General features: G+C 37.9%; 1 protein-coding gene across 1 annotated transcript in view; it reads right to left on the bottom strand.

Annotated features, from left to right (window-relative positions):
• The window catches only part of LOC134534965 (mannose-P-dolichol utilization defect 1 protein homolog), a 117,968-nt gene that overhangs the window by 89,691 nt on the left and 11,014 nt on the right, over positions 1-17,263 (bottom strand). Inside the window, exon 3 of the mRNA XM_063373727.1 lies at positions 8,759-8,891. Within this exon, the coding sequence (XP_063229797.1) occupies positions 8,759-8,891 (133 nt within the window). The remainder of the gene's footprint in view (positions 1-8,758; positions 8,892-17,263) is intronic.

Here is a 17,263-nt window from a genome sequence, read left to right as displayed (position 1 = left end):
AACAGAAATATTTATGTAAAACTACAGATTTTTTTTTTCAATTTGTACAGTAACACGAAAACAACTGTCTCACAAACAAACTATTGTTCACAGCATTTATGATTGTGTGTTGTTCCAGTACCTTGTATAGTTGAAAAGTTGTTAAGCGTTCCCTGAAAAACTTTCCAGTCAAGCGCGGCTCCATTAGGGAGGGGGGGGGGGCGACAGCCCCTCCCGAGACCAATTTTATTGATTAGTGTATATTTATGTTTACTTAAATATTTAATTTCATATGTTAAACTTTTATCTGTACAAAAGTTGCATGGAACTACTAAGGTTCTGTATTTGAAACCTGTAATTTGTCAATAATATTCCAAGGCCAATATCTGACTACTTTCAAGTTTTGCAACTACGACCTTTCTTTGTGAGATAGCCCCTCCCGAAAAGTCATCCTGAAGCCGCCATTGTTTCCAGCAAAAACTGCGCACGTTAATAAGCAAAATGAAACAAAAATATAGGTAGTCCAACTACTGAATATACGATAACTTATCCATGGTTAAAAAAAAAATTAGATTGAATGAAACACCAAATAAATAATAAAATAATGCGCCAATTCTCGTAAGAAATACTCAGTAGTTTCTATAGAAACGTATTTAATATATGCAAAAAATAATCAGTCATGTGTTGTACAAAGTTACAGTATTACAAACTATTATTTGCCATTTGTTTTCCAAGGGATCATAAGTAAAAGTACAGAAAACTCTTTTTTTGTCGTGACAACGTCTAATAAATCGATGAACGCCGGCTGCACGCACGAAAAAGTGTCCCGTTACGCACATTGTTCCGTTACGCTCATTTTACGCTTGCGCCGCATCTATCTCTCTTCCACTCGATTGGAACAACCATCGATTTGACTTTTTCGAGGCACGTTAAACTTGAAACACTCCCATTCGTTTCCTACTTTTCCTATTAAATAGCAAACATGTATAAAAGTTATAGTTAAAATAATCTCTTCGTTAAAGTAATAAACATATTTGAATTAATGAGTGCAAATAAAAGTAAATTTATCAATTAAATTGTAGATTTGATTTCACTCCTTCTTTGTATCCATACAAAATAGTGATAATTCAATAAAAAAATGATTCAATTTTATTCATAAAGTATACAATCATTTCATCAATGTTTTGTTATGACGTTGTCACGTTAAACTATCGTCCGTAAACCGACTTTACACGCAACCAATTTATTTTTTTTTTTCCTTCTGTGCAGGAACGATGCCATGTTTGCACAATGCGATGAAACCCTCAACAAGTGTCAGCTGTGGTCGTGTTCGGAGACTCGACGCGCACGTGATAAGACATGCAGGAGAGACTCGACCACGGGCCTTCAAGGACGTATGTGCCGTTCCGAATCACTGTTTTAACATTCAAGTCTCACACGGCGCTTGACTTGCCGACTTTTGTAGTGGCTGAACCTTCGCGAAATTAATATACATGTACACATCGCATACTTTTGCATAACTATCTGACAATGTCGCATTTTTAACTTTTTTTTTTGTGCAGCACGGATAAGAAGAACGAAATTGAGTAGGGTAAAACTGGAAATTTTTAGGTTAAAAGTAAATTATAGTGGCACCTATGTGATATGGTATAATTTATTTAAGGAAAAAAATTGGTTGTCTGTAAAGTCGGTTTACGGACGATAGTTTAACGTGATAACGTCATAACAAAACATTGATGAAATGATTGCATACTTTATGAATAAAATTGAATCATTTTTTATTTTAATAATAAAAGAATAAATACTTGAAACTATACTAGTAATCAGATTTTTAAAATGCAAAAATAATTATTAACCTTTATTGCCGAAATTGTTGTTGTAATAAGCAATGAAAACCAAATTAACTTTTTACTTCAGTTTATAAACAGTCGAGTGGAAGAGAGATAGATGCAGCGCAAGCGTACAATGAGCGTAACGGGACACAACGTAACGGAACAATGTGCGTAACGGGACACTTTTTCGTGCGTGCAGCCGGCGTTCATCGATTTATTAGACGCTGTCAGGTCAAAAAAAAAATTAATTTTACCTGGCCTTTTAAAATCGTCAGTTTAACGAAAAATGTTGCGTTCGTAATCACGCGGCTTCTTCCTGCGGTGATCCCCACGATCCTTCGACGTTTGCCGTGTCTCGCATCGCAGGATGTGTGTTCATAACCAGCCCGTTCTGAGTCCAGCGTGGGGCTGGAGGAACATCCTCCTCTGTTGGAAAATGTACTTATATGAACAACCTCTTTGGATGTATCGAATGTTTTCAATACCTTTATTCGCTTCAATATTTTGTTTCTCTTGGGGTTAAGTATGTTGGTCATTGTTCGTGTTCTCATATTTCAGATTACATGCGTTTATCTCAAGTATATTGTCGCGGGTTGAAATTTTGCAGGGTTGTTGAAATCAAATTTAGGGACTTTACTGACGGGACTCTGGGCTGGCTGCTCTGTTCACTCGTCAGCGCAAGTGGCGTGACCATGTAATTGGGGCACGGGGCCGGCGCGGCGCGCTGCGGGCTTGCAGAATTTTGTTTGTTTGTTTGGCCGCGCGCTGGCGCAGCCACGGGCCGCAGTTACTGGGGCGCGCTGTCGTAACAAGCCGCGCGGTGTGGCCTGCACATCGGGGTAGAGGGGGGGTAGTCTTCCCAGATGTTCTAGTTAGTTGTTTAGTAAATTTGACTTCAATAACGAGCTTTTGTTATGCTAGGCGCGGCAGGGCGCGCGAATTTAAGCGCAAGTGATTGGTGACTCAGGGCTCACTCAGGCGGAGGCTATGCGTCTCACCTGTGGCCACGAGTTGTTTAGTTAGTTCGTTCGTGATGTAGTTTAAGTTAGGTCATAATGTAGTCGTCAAGCTTTCGGGCGGAGGCTATGGCCCTCGTCAGGGGTCACGCGTCATAGTTTTTAAAATGTAATGTTCGTTCGGGATTTCAAGGGCAGGAGAGGCCCCTACGTTATTTTTTTAAAGTAATCGATCAAGAAAGGCTTTTCGGAAAATGTGAGTATGGACTTATCTTTGTTTTAATTTTAAGTATTAATTATGATTTGAGGTATTCGGAAGGACTAGGGAAGTGTTTAGTGAAGTTCTCTCATTCTCTCTCTTGTAAGATCGTTCAGTAGTTAAGGAAGTAAAGAAGAGTATTGTTTTTAAATTTTAATCCCGATGTGTAAATGTTCGTCAAGAATGATGTTGATTATTTGACTTTAAGAATAAAATAATTTTAATTTAGTATTATGTTATTTTGCAAAATTTCCTTAGTTCAGCTCTCACCAGACATCCTGTACGGGATGACGAACCTATGATCCTAGGTACAGTAAAGTATTTTATGAAGTTAAGACTAGTTGATGCCAAGCGAGTTGTTTCTATGTAAAGAGCTACGATTCTCGCCCCCCCTCTGAAGGTGGATCGTGACAATATAATGGCTTATCTTTCCACTGTTGCCCTAAATTTCCATCATCCTCCAAGGAGACGACCACCGCGGGTCCAGAGAAGGAAACAAGAGTGGAGAGGATGAAGAGTGAAGGAAGGAAGGAAGGAAGGAATGGTGTCTCTCATCCTTGGTTTGCAGTGTGCATTCGAACTGGCATTCTCTCTCTCTCTCTCTCTCTCACTCACTCTCTCTCTCACTCTCTCTCTCACTCTCTCTCTCCCTCTCACTCACTCACTCTCTCTCTCTCCGAAGCACGACGTATGCTGCTAGCGCTGTCCTTGTTTCGAATGTGCTATGTTGCCAGATGTACACCAGGGATAAAAAAACGTTTCGGACACAACTTTGTAATGCAATAAAAATTTACTAAAACATATCTGAAACATTGTATTTTGTTAAAATAAAATTTGGAATAAGAATTTTTGAAATACTTTTCCTGCTTTTAATTTTATTTATTGGGAGTCATCATTGAAAGACGCCATCTAGGTTTCAATTGCATTTGTGAACAATTTTGAAGACAAGCTTCTTTTCTGAGGGAGAGGGGGGTACAATTTTCTAGCGTTACGAAAATTCCGATCGCACAAGGGGAATAGTTAGGTACGTGGTGGGGGAAAGGCTAGACGAGGAGGCGGTGGACACACCAAGGCGAGCACGAACGCGAGCGCGGGCGCGAGCAACGCAACATTAAGGATTGAGTGCTGCAACACACACCGCCGAGCGAGCAGTTCGCGCGGTCAGGACGCGCGAGCTGCGAGCTGACCGCACATGCTGGGTTGTTCGCGCGGCCAGTGTGCACTTGTGAGCAGTTTGGACGAAAACATGGATTATGAAATCACCGAACGACTTATAGACCTTGCAAAAGTGAATGAAGTGCTGTACAATATGTCTATGGAAGGATACAAAAACAACAGAGTAACAAACAAGAAATGGGATGAAATAGGAATCATACTAGGAATGCCAGATAAATATTTAATTATTATAGGTAGTTATAGAAATAACAACAAAATTGGTACACATAACTACAAGGATTTTTGCAATTGAACGTACTAAGTGATATAGGAACTTTGTTTGTTATCATTATTAGCATTAAAAAATGAAACAAATCTGTCGCGAATCTCAAATGCATAATTTGCAGGCCTTCTAGGAAATATGTTCTGATTTTGAAAGGCCCCAAACTCGCCAATTACAGGCTCTAAAATATGTTCTAGACGTCATTAACCTTGTTCCCGCGACTGCCTCTGTTCGCTTTGGTGTGTACTATCGCCAGTCGTTCGCGCCCGCGTTCGTGCGAGAGTGCGTCAACGGCGACGCCACTCCAACGCATGCACGGTCAAATGGGGACTAGGTACATAGCGTACCATGCTACATGCTAGTTGTTGTAACGGCCGGAAGGGGTGACGGCCGGGGAGAGGTAGAAATGACGCAACACTGATGCTACGGAATTCTCGTAACGCTGCTTGTTGTTTGTCTACTTCTCAGTTTTTTTCAATTTGAAATCATACCCGCATCCTTACTATTCTCAATTATTATCTCTTGTTCAATAAAATATTACTAATAACTTATCTCTATCAATACCTAATAAGCGAGAAGCTTCACTACTGTCACGCACACACCTTTTTTTACAACATTTAATATTAAATTTCCTTGCTTTTTCTCGTAGAGCGTAAATTTTTATGAATAGCCCTGTCATTGTTAGTGACAGACTGCTTCAAATAAGATTATCCTAAATTAATAATTGATGTTTAGCATTGATTTTTTTATATGATGATGCCATTAACTATTTAATGGTATTGAAAAATACAAAAATAAAAAGTAAAATTAAAAAATCTATATTTAAATTTCCTATTGTAATTAAAGATGATAAACAAAAAAAATTGGTTCTCTGTAAAGTCGGTTTACGGACGATAGTTTAACGTGACGTCATAACAAAACATTGATGAAATGATTGCATACTTTTATGAATAAAATTGAATTATCACTATTTTGTATGGATACAAAGAGGGAGTGAAATGAAATCTACAATTTAACTGATAAATTTACTTTTATTTGCACTCATTAATTCAAATATGTTTATTACTTTAACGAACAGATTATTTTAACTATAACTTTTATACATGTTTGCTATTTAACTTCTTGCGATCTGTGTTATTCTGCTAAGGACAGGACGATGATAGGAAGAGTAGGAAACGAATGGGAGGGTTTAAAGTTCGATGTGCCTCGAAAAAGTCAAATCGATGGTTGTTCCAATCAAGTGGAAGAGAGATAGATGTGGCGCAAGCGTACAATGAGCGTAACGGGACACAGCGTAACGGGACACTTTTTCGTGCGTGCAGCCGGCGTTCATCGATTTATTAGACGTTGTCGCGTCAAAAATATATATTAAAATTTCCTATTGTAATAAAAGATGGTAAACAAAAAAAAAAGTACTGTTACCAGGCTGGGTGGATTCAATATGGCAACAGTGGGGGCGCCATTTGCTCCGAACTGCAGTCTGAGCGTGGGACAGGCTATAAGGAGGGCGGGACGAAGCGAGGAGGGCGACCCATCAGCCGCGGCAAATGACGGCTCAGCCCCGCTGTCGTGACGCTACGTCTACGGAGGTGCGAGGCTCGGCGTCGGCGGAGGCTTTTGACGATAAGGGCGGCGGAGGAGGAGGAGGAGGAGGAGGAGGAGGAAGAGGAGGTGGAGGAGGAGGTGGAGGAGATGGGATAACCTCCCTCCCCCCTCCTCACTCTCTCAGGAAATCCACCAACAGAGGAGACCGACTCCCCGGCGAGTCTCGCAGTGCCTCGCCAAACTAATGATGAATCGAGTTTCTAAGCGCCGAACTCCCCGCTGGGATAATCTCACCTCCCTCCCCAGATCCTTTTTTTTCTACCCCCCTCATCACCCCGCGCGGTTCCAAATTAATTTCCAAAACAACCAAAAAAACAAGCGCGACGTCGCGGCCGACGGAAAACATCCAGACACCCGGGAGTGGGAGACGATAGCGCGAGCGCCCCTGGTTCTATCCAAACACAGACGCGAGACGAGAAAAAATCTCGTGCGAACCTCGTGTCCAGCCCAACCCTACTACCTGGACCGACTTCTTCTGTCGCGCACTCAAAGCTATTGACACACAATTATCCGTCGCGTCCGTCCGTCCGTCATTCGGCCGTCCGAGACAAGCCGGACGATTCACAAAGCATCCGCACGTCTGTCACAATATATATTTCTACTCGGATGCTTCCCAAAAACTATTCAGGCTTGTACTGTCGAGGAAATTTTATCTTATGAAGTTTTACCAGTTTGACGATCATGAAAGCTAAGCACTCATAAATGATTAAACAAACTATAATATATTTATTGACGTGACAACGTCTAATAAATCGATGAACGCCGGCTGCACGCACGAAAAAGTGTCCCGTTTCGCACATTGTCCCGTTACTCTCATTGTACGCTTGCGCCGCATTCATCTCTCATCCACTCGATTGGAACAACCATCGATTTGACTTTTTCGAGGCACATTAAACTTGAAACACTACCGTTCGTTTCCTACTTTTCCTATCATCGTCCTATCCTTAACAGAGTAACACATTGGAAGAAGTTAAATAGCAAACATGTATAAATGTTATAGTTCATCAATGTTTTGTTATGACGTTGTCACGTTAAACTATCGTCCGTAAACCAACAACTTTACAGACAACTAGTTTTTTTTAAATATATTTTCGTGTTAGCTTAAATAAACAAACTAAAAAAAACTTTTAAAATAAAGATAAAGCCTTTCAGACATTTTTGATGTGATCATTTCATTCGTCCATCCGTCGAAAGTTGGCCAGTTTTGACGGACGGACGGACGGACGGACGGACGGACGGACGGACGGACGGAATTTTTCGGACCGTCTGATTGGCCAAATGTCACATGGACATGATTAACGGACGAGTGAATGACGGATGAGACAGATCATTGTGAGTCCAGACTTAACCTACCTGCTTAATGCTTACCCTACTGCATACAAGCATGTTCATGACGAATTAAAACAGTTAATGTAACAAAAAAAATTGAAAAACATATCCTCACGTATACTTTTAATATTACGCTAATATTAATAACTACGAGTGCTTTTTTTTTAATGCTGAATCCATTGAACACTGTTTTTGCAATTTGGTTTTCTTCGGGTTTACTTATAATTTATTAGCCTAAATAAGTGTTAGAACTACGATATGTCTATGCAGGTTTAACCTGGCCCGAAATAAAATAGTTATACTGTAATCGAGTTAAGATAGGGGAGTTAGTCGATTACTGCCACGGCTGGCCAATCCCCTAACAAGCACACGATGCATGCTATCTATCCTGTACTGTTAAAAACGATCCCCTTAAATTTACGAAGAAAGCTGGTTTTAAAGTTATCCAGGGATCTTCGTTAATTTACGGTTATCTTCGTAAGTTTACAGTAATTGCACTAGACGTGAATACACAAGGACAATCGTAGTATGCTAGGAAGTCGAAATACGCCGTAGTTTTTTACGAAGGTTCAGTTATATGAATTTGCAAAGATCTCATTTTTTCTTTAGGTGATTTCTTCGTTAAAAAGTCTATTTAATTTACTTTATTTTCTAGTGGGCATGACTGTTTGATATTCCGCATGATAAAGCGTATAGGCTTCGGCCTGGGACGCACTTAAAGAGTCTTCCCTAACCCGGACCAGAGCTAGGTTACGTTTGGACGGTCTACGGGTAAAAGTTAACAAGTCACATTTTGGTGATTTTTAGTCAACAAGTCACTTAAACTCTTAAGTATACTTAGAATAGGTAATGCATTTTTGATCATTGGCAACTATGTTGATAAATATGTTGGTAAATATGGTAAATAAAAGAATAATGCAAGAAAAATTTAAGTATTTAAATTCAATTTTTATCTAAGAGTTTTTTGTTTCTCCTGCAAAAAGTGAATTCTTGACTTGTTACCTTTTACCCGGAGACCGTCCTTTTGTATCCCCATAAGGCAGTGATTATTCGCTACCTTACCTGAACGTCTAGGAATACCGCCCGTAATACACCTTGAATCATTAACACAACACGAAATAAAACACATGCAAAAAAAAACTTCACTAAGTGACATTGAAATTTTGTTCTTCAACGCATAGAAATTTTATGAATATCATTATTGTAGCAAGCAGCTTAGAGCAAAACGAAGTATACAGCAAAAAAATCAGCTACACCTACTGTTGGGCTAATTATACTATACCAATTCTGGTGAAAATTTACAAAGCTAATAGTAGGTACGTGCTCATGCAATTCCGTGTTTCGGAAGGAGGACGCTAACCTGAAAGGGAAGCCCATGTTGAACTGGTAGGCCGCGCTGGAAGTGATGGCGAACAGGTCCAGCAGGATGCTGAAGATGCTCAGACCTTCCGCGCTCTTGGCCCGCGTTATCTTCAGGATCTGAGGAACCTTGACTGCAACACAGAGAGGAAAATCTAGATGAGACAGAACGTGGCGCGATTTGGGGAGGGGGAGGGAGTTAATAACTTCAACCCTTAGCGCAAAAGGGGCGAACAAAATTGTTTAATGATTAGCTTAAGGATGTGTGTATGTATGTATGTATATATATAATATACATATAATATATATAATATATATATATCTTAAGCTAAGCATTAAACAGTGTGTCGTATGTCACAGATTTTCAGTTAGCTGTAGGTAGGTACACATGTGCACTTTTGGGTGAAATTCACTTTTAACCTTAAACTTGACAATTGTATGACGTTCTTTCTAGTGGCAAACAACACTAAAGTCTACGATATGTAAAAAAAAATCCACATATTTGGGTAGAAAATATGTTGAGTAAATTAGTGAGGAACTAATTAATATTTTAAACTGATCTCTCATGAAAAATATGGTTTATGTGAGAGTCTCATGCTTCTGATTTATATATATATATATATATATATATATATATATATATATATATATATATAAACACAAATATATTTATTACTTAGCTTTGAAAATATATTAAATATAGTTATATATATATATAAACACAAATATATTTATTACTTAGCTTTGAAAATATATTAAATATATATATATATATATTAATATATATATATATATATATATATATATATATTAATATATATATATATTAATATATATATATATATATATATAGGTCTAGCATTACCAATAATCTATATTTTCGTTGTGTTATTTTATACACCGGTATTATCATAATAAAAATGCATGTAGACGTAAAGTACACTATTAGAACTCACAAACGAGCTATATTTAGTGTTATATATTATTTCCTGTAAAAAAAGGGTACATATTTGTGTAAAAAAAGTTTTAGAAAAACTATCAAACACTGGCAAGTTATTTTCGGTGGTATTTTATCAATAGCGATACACAAAAATATCTACCTGAATACCTGCAGCGCACACCGTGTGAATCTTATGGCTATGTCATTATCATAGATAATATTCCAGAAGTTCTACGAAGAAGTATGTACATATGTACTTGAAATTTCAAAAATGTTCCTGTATTTTCAAAATGTTCGCTAAGTTCCCACGATGTTTCAAAATAATTCTGAATTTGGAGATCTATCTGCATCTGGAGGCCGAGTGGAAAGGGATTTTTTTTTTATCTAAGAAAATTTCAATAGATATTTCAAAATGCAACCATTGCGTTTTCCGTTTTGTTGCAAATTTCGTCGCCAGAAAATTTATCCATTATGTCTGCTATTTTGAAAGAAAAAAAAAGGCAAATATTCTTAAAGTTTTTGCCTTACCAATTACAGATTTTTTCTAACAACCCATTTACAAGATATTTCTTCATAACAATCTGGAATAAGCAACAAGACTAAAATCCAACACAGCTGTAAAGCCAATCCTTAATTATTTTTCTTCTGTATTGCATATTTTTTCACGTAATTTTAAATAAATTCTTAATATAACCATATTTAATTGTTCATGGGGGATTTTTGTACCAAACGAGTCTTTATTTAATGGTTTTTATGAACTTAAAATGCGCTTTTAATGTAAGCTTTAGCAAGTTCAGAAAGGATGAAATCATATGGTATGATAAATAGCCTTTGTCTTCAAACTTATTTTTAATATATAATTAATTAAATCAATAATATTTTTTACCCCAAACAACAGAATCCCATTTTTTTCAGGGTTTTGGGAAAACGTATTTTTTAATGATTTATGAACGACATACTAAAAATAAAGATTTTCAAGACGAAGAACACATAAGAATGGTTCATCCAAAACTCTATATCAAAATCACATGGTTTAATGCTTTCAGTACTTAAAAGTTCTGAAATGAAAAATTGCTTTTACGTTCATAAAAAAACATTTAAAAAAAAGGACTAGGTTCGTGGTGGTTGTGTTACGAACTTATTTTAAATCGCGTGCAAATACGCAAAATATTAAAAGCAAAATAATTTAGAATTACAACATCTCGTCGACAGCTAAGTCACAGGAGACAGGAACAGAACTCAAACAAGGAACAGAGCGGAGAAGGAATCAGATTCAGAAAGGAACAAACACAGCGAAACGGGAAACAGAATCACAGAACGGATGATCCGGGTTCAAACCACTGACTAACAATTCTTTTTTTTTTTTTCTGTACGGCTCATCGTTTTTACGAGGTTTTTTTTTCTTTGGGTAATTGTTCCTTTAGCGTATCAAGTTGTACTGTATGTCCCTAAAAGAATGTTCCAGTAATAAAATTTAATGATATCAACTGCAAGCGTTGTTGTGTGTTGGTTAAAATTATACAAATTTAAAAGTTAATGTAAAAATAGGACCGCACGACTGACATCAATTCAAATATAATTTTAATCAATACAATTATATTGAAGTATTTCTTTACTAACACTGTTATTAAATCATTTTTTTTAAAACCGACAGAAGTAAAACAGCTGAAATAACAGAACAAAACAAAACTAAGAAATTTATATTACACTCCAAAATATCCAGAAAAATATCATCTCCGTCAGCATTGTATCACTAACTGCAATGAAAGGAGATTTGAATGTTCGCCAAATTTTATGTAAATCGAAATATTTTATATTAAATAATAATCCAGTAATTTGCTAGTACTCATTCGCAACTGATAAAGGAAACACACATAAACCAGGCAAGAAATTTATTATCATAGTTTTAGTATAAAAAAATCTGTGTAGATATACGTATCAAAACACATTAAACTGCTGATTTTTAATAATTTAACGTTAGAATACAATTGAATATGTTCCACGAGTTTTACACGTATTTTCAAAATGCTCACAACCAGTTCCACTTCCAATTGTTTCACGCAGGCACGACAGAGCGCAGCAGCGTTCTCGGCAGAACAACAATGCCATCTAGCAGGTAAAAAACGAACTACAAGCTACATTCGATTTCTGGGCCGTCAGGAAGAGAAGCGGGATATTCTAAGATAAGCGAAACATTTGACAATGTTACACAAGACGGAAAAAATAGAATGCACAAAAAGTGTATTGAAAATAAATTTATCCTTGAAATACTTTAATAAAAAAAAACCTTATCCAAGTTTTACTAAATAGCTTAAAATTGTACATAGTGATTAAAAAAATTTCTGATTCGAGTTTTTTCTTTTTCTTTGCAGTTTCTGAGAACATTTACCATAGTAAGGTATATATTTTTCTACATTATCAGAAAGAAGAGATTTCAACGAACAAAAAGGCCACCATCTTTTTTTTAAAAAGCTGATATTTTGACGCGAGAAATTTCGATTGAAAATTAGGGTGCTTTTTCGATATTAAGTAAAAATGAGGTGAAAAAATAAATATTTCAAATCAAAAAAATTACATTGTATTTGGGACATAAAATGGTAAGTTTTCACCAAATTTCGTGTAATAAAAAATCTTTTTTGTTTAAGATAAAAATAAAAAACAAAAAACTTAATTATTTGAATTTTTCACATAAATTTTGAGGTTATGTGAAAAAAATGTAATCGCAAAAGTTGTATATATCTTTTTATTACCTACAACTTTGTCTTTTTATTTTTTTCCATGGGGCTTGTAGTTTTGACGGAAATCGAGAAAAACAGTTTTTTACCCTTAAAATTGCACTTCCCGACCACAGATCGCCTGTAAATTATTTTTCTTTCATTTTTATTATATTCTCTTCCTTTTTCAACGGGTTTCATCCTAGTATTATTTTATTATGGTTTTTTTACCATTTTCAAAGGCTTCAGCCCTGGTCTATAAACTGGAGGGCACATTTAGTGTCGCAATTATATGTGCGAGTTCTTAAACGAAAGTCATGTGTTTACGCGGGGTTTAACGGTAATATTTATCGTATTAACAAAAACGTTTCAGAAGTTCTAAACCTAGAATTACCAACATACAGCTAATTTATAATCATATTCATATAATTAAATCAGGGCCCCCACATGGCCGGTGCTACCGTTGCTACGGCAACGGGGCCCGCGAGTCTAGGGGGGAAAAAAAAAGGGGGGGGGGGGAGTGAGTCTAGGGCCCCCGTGAAGGAAAGAAGAAACAAATTAAAACAAAAAAAGTACATAATTTTAAAATAAATCATATAAAACAATTCAACAATCAGGCCTAATTTTAGTTACCGACGAAATATCACACCAGAGTAATATTATTCGGAATATGCTGTGCGTGCAGAACGTGTCTGAATCTACAACTGTGAGTAACAAAACCACCAACATCCGACGTGACACCATGTTACACTCATTTATTTGCCATTATTCAACATAAATTTACGTTGACAATCTAAACACTGACTTAAAACTAGTTTCAATGTGTGTTTGAAAAATAATTGTGACTAACGTTAAGAATTAATCTAACAAAAACAATATACATAGAAGCCAAAAAATGTATTTAAATCTTTTTAGTATAAAAAATGGGGGGGGGGGGGGAATTATCATGACCTCTAGCAACGGGGCCCACAGATTGATGTGGGGGGCCTGAATTAAATACGGAATAAATCATTGCCACAAATGCAATAAAAACAATTTTTTGAAGGTTTTTTAACTTTTTTCATTGATAAAATATAAATATCTATATTATAATAAGTAAGTACCATTTCACCCCACAAAAAAAAAGCTTCAATTGTGTTTTCAGCTACATTTCTTGACGCGAACCACACGTAGTTTACAAACCCGCCGCTAGAATTCGTTGTCGGAGCAGATACATCGACTATCGAATATTTTGAGTTGAAAATCGAAATTTTACACTATATTTTTAAAACGGCTCCGATGAAAGAGAAATACTTGAAAAAAATACTATCCCCGGATTTGGACCTGATCTTCAACAAGAAATATTATTTTAAAAAAAACACTATAAATTTTCCCTTTTGACTTTGTGAACTTCGGTTCGCGCCATCCACCACAGATGTCAGCACAGTGGTTACACCTTTTCCATTCCATGCGAGTTCCGTCGCATTCGCGAGATTCCTTCTATCAAAAATTACCGTATACCAAGAGGTAAGATGTCGCAGGGAAGCCTAAGATGTACATCAAGTTCTGTCCCTGCCCGAACACGCCCGAATATTCACCTTCGGCCCACCTCGGGTTTATTTATATATATATATATATATATATATATATATATATATATATATATATATATATATATGTGTGTGTGTGTGTGTGTGTGTGTGTGTTTATTTTAATGTAGCTATACTAACCTAACTAACCGTCCATAGTGTTTTAAAGTGTTTTAATGTAGCTAACCTAACCGACCACTTTTAATATTTGAATTCATTTTTCCTGCGCAAAAATAAAACAAATCCCGAGGTTGGCCGAAGGTGAATATTCGGGCGTGTTCGAGCAGGGACAGAACTTGATGGACGTCTTAGGCTTCTCATGTCGCACAGCCAAACGAACTAGGACTAGACAAGCTTCACGGCGCAGGGGCAGACAAAGGAAGTGACGTCAGAGCACGCGCTACCGCAAGAATAAAAAAAGGTCGTGGTGTGACCCGGCCCGTGAAGGCTGCTGATGAATATCCGCAAGCTCCCTGCTCGAAGGACGGGCTGAAACAGATGCGTCGACAGGATAAACCACCTGGAAATAGACGCGGGACACCAACGTCATGCCTGCTGACATATCGTCTTCTCCCTGTGCACACCTCGGGAGCCGAGCAGGACACCTTAGCATGACCAAACTCTTGCCAGAATTTTTTGTTTTTTGACGTGACAACGTCTAATAAATCGATGAACGCCGGCTGCACGTACGAAAAACTGTCCCGTTACGCTCATTGTTCCGTTACGCTGTGTCCCGTTACGCTCATTGTACGCTTGCACCGCATCTATCTCTCTTCCACTCGACTGTTTATAAAGTGAAGTGAAAAGTTAATGTGGTTTTCATTGCTTATTACAACAACAATTTCGGCAATTAAGGTTAATTATTCTTGCATTTTAAAAATCTGATTACTAGTATAATTTCAAGTATTTATTCTTTTATTATTAAAATAAAAATGATTCAATTTTATTCATAAAAGTACGCAATCATTTCATCAATGTTTTGTTATGACATTGTCACGTTAAACTATAGACCGTAAACCGACTTTACAGACAACCAATTTTTTATTTTAATAATAAAAGAATAAATACTTTAAATTATACTAGTAATCAGATTTTTTTTCCCATACGTTGCCATCTGACTAGGCCACTAAAACCACGCGCAGAGCTGCGGGTGTTTAGGCCAGGTTTATAAACTACGGAATAAACGCAAAAAAACGCAAGAAAAGTTAGACGCAAAACAAGTACCAGTTTAAAAACAATGCAAAAACTCAAGACAATAATCGGCTAAATTTCGACTTTTTGCGTTTTGACTTGGGGCTTCCGACGTCCAAATGTGAAGATAAGTGTTCCGAAAACTTTTGGACACGCAAACGTTGCCGCATAGAAGGTCACGATGTTATTTTTATTATATACATGACGTTTCCACTTGTTAAACTTTCACACGGTGAAAAAAAAAAAAAACAAATCTAAAACAAATTATTATTGGCGTTTTAGTTTGTTTTCATGGAGAAAAAAATGTGAGTTATAAGTTGTCAGGTGTGTGACGTATTAGCGACCCGCGTGCTTTATAAACGACTGCGATTTTTCTTGCGTTTGGTTGCGTGTTGCGTCCCTTGCGTATCTTGTAAACCTCTTTCCTGGCCTTGTTTCTGGCGAGCGCGGTCCGAAGGTTTGTCGTAACTAGCATCGTGGGAACTCGAAGACTCGTTGTTGCTCGGAGGCGGCTCGACTTTTCCTGCGAAATGTCAAGACATCAAAGGCCTGTTGGTTCGACGAATAAGTAGTACGGCCAGTGCTTAGCTTTTTCCAAGCTGTGCGCCACAGGAAAAAAGGCTTTAACGCGTCATTTTCAAAACGCCCAAGATTTTGAAAGTTGACTGATAACGAATAGCATTTAAAGCCCTCGCCTACCTGCGCACACATCACAGGGTGCAGATCTTAAGAAGGGACAGCGCGATTTCAAAACTGCTCGAGACATCCGAGTGGTGTTTGTTCACGAAAAGCATTTAAGAATACTGTGAGGGCGGATGTGTAGTTTACGTTTCCGTATTTCGTTTTCAAAACTGTATTTTTTAGAACAAAAAAAATTGTTAAAAACACGTGTTTTCAGAATCAAATTTAAAGATGAAAAGCGCATTACAGATTCTTGAAACCACTCAAAGGACCTGCATTTCATCGTTATCTTCGTTTCTCCGCCATCAACTGTGACGGTTGCCACTCTAATCTCATAGTTGTCCTGTTCACGACGAGAAGACAGCGCGCCAGTTCAGAGCCATGCGCTTAGAGGGGAAAGTGTGCTAGAAGCACCAACGAGCATTGCACCTATCATCCCGGCTCACAAGGTGTACTTTTTAGGGCAGTTGTAAAAAAAAAATGTTTTAAGGTACATGAAAAACTGTGCGTATGGTATTTTAAGTAGCATCAACACGTGCAAGAAGCCTTGGGGCAGCTTGCAGAGTCAGGCGAATGACGTTCGAGCTAAAACTTGACAGGTTAAATCACAAGGAAGAGTACTTCATTTCGCCTCGACCAAGTCACGACTGTGCAGGCCTGCCTCAAATCTTTCATACTCTAATAATGTCCGCAGGCTTCCACGGTCATCATCTGAAGTAGCTTGGCCTTTGGGTTGTATCCGTGTCCTTGGCGAATAATTCACCGACATTTCGGTCGACATTGCAGTCGCCATCATCAGTAGGTAACTGCCCCCTGATGATGGCAACTGCAATGTCGTCCGAAACGTTCGGTGAATTATTCGCCATGGACACGGCTACAACCCAAAAGCCAAGATACTTCTTTCAAATTCTACTCCAAATGACACACGATCGCAGTTTAAAAACCGAAAAAAAAGCAAGTCTTCACACCAGTTCGGTGCCCAGCACGTAGAGGCGGAGAGACAGACGGTTGCGTGCTACACTTACGCACTTAGGCCGAGTCACGCCATGGCCCCGTGAGTAGTAGGAGTAGGGGCAGAAATAACCGGAATCATGATGTTGCGCATCATGAGTACACGATTATATGCCTGCGCGAGTGTCGGCCTGAACTACCTGTTACATGCACTGATGGGCTAACTACCCTTGCATGTTATGTGTTCCCAGGGGTTCGTAGGAGCGGCTCGCACAGCTTTACACTACACGCCACACCCGAGTTTAACTAGGTCACTTGAAATTACAGCACACCAACACGACACTACATCACGCCAATTAGCCGATCTGACTGGTGGGGAGCTTCAATCCCCCGCCGAATTAGGTACACGTAACTTTTATAGCATTACACAACCTACCAGCGCACACACTGGACCGTGTGCC

This window comes from Bacillus rossius, chromosome 8 (assembly GCF_032445375.1).
Source record: "Bacillus rossius redtenbacheri isolate Brsri chromosome 8, Brsri_v3, whole genome shotgun sequence".
NCBI classification, from domain to species: Eukaryota; Metazoa; Arthropoda; class Insecta; order Phasmatodea; family Bacillidae; genus Bacillus; species Bacillus rossius.
This window is presented reverse-complemented; position numbering and strand designations above follow the sequence as displayed.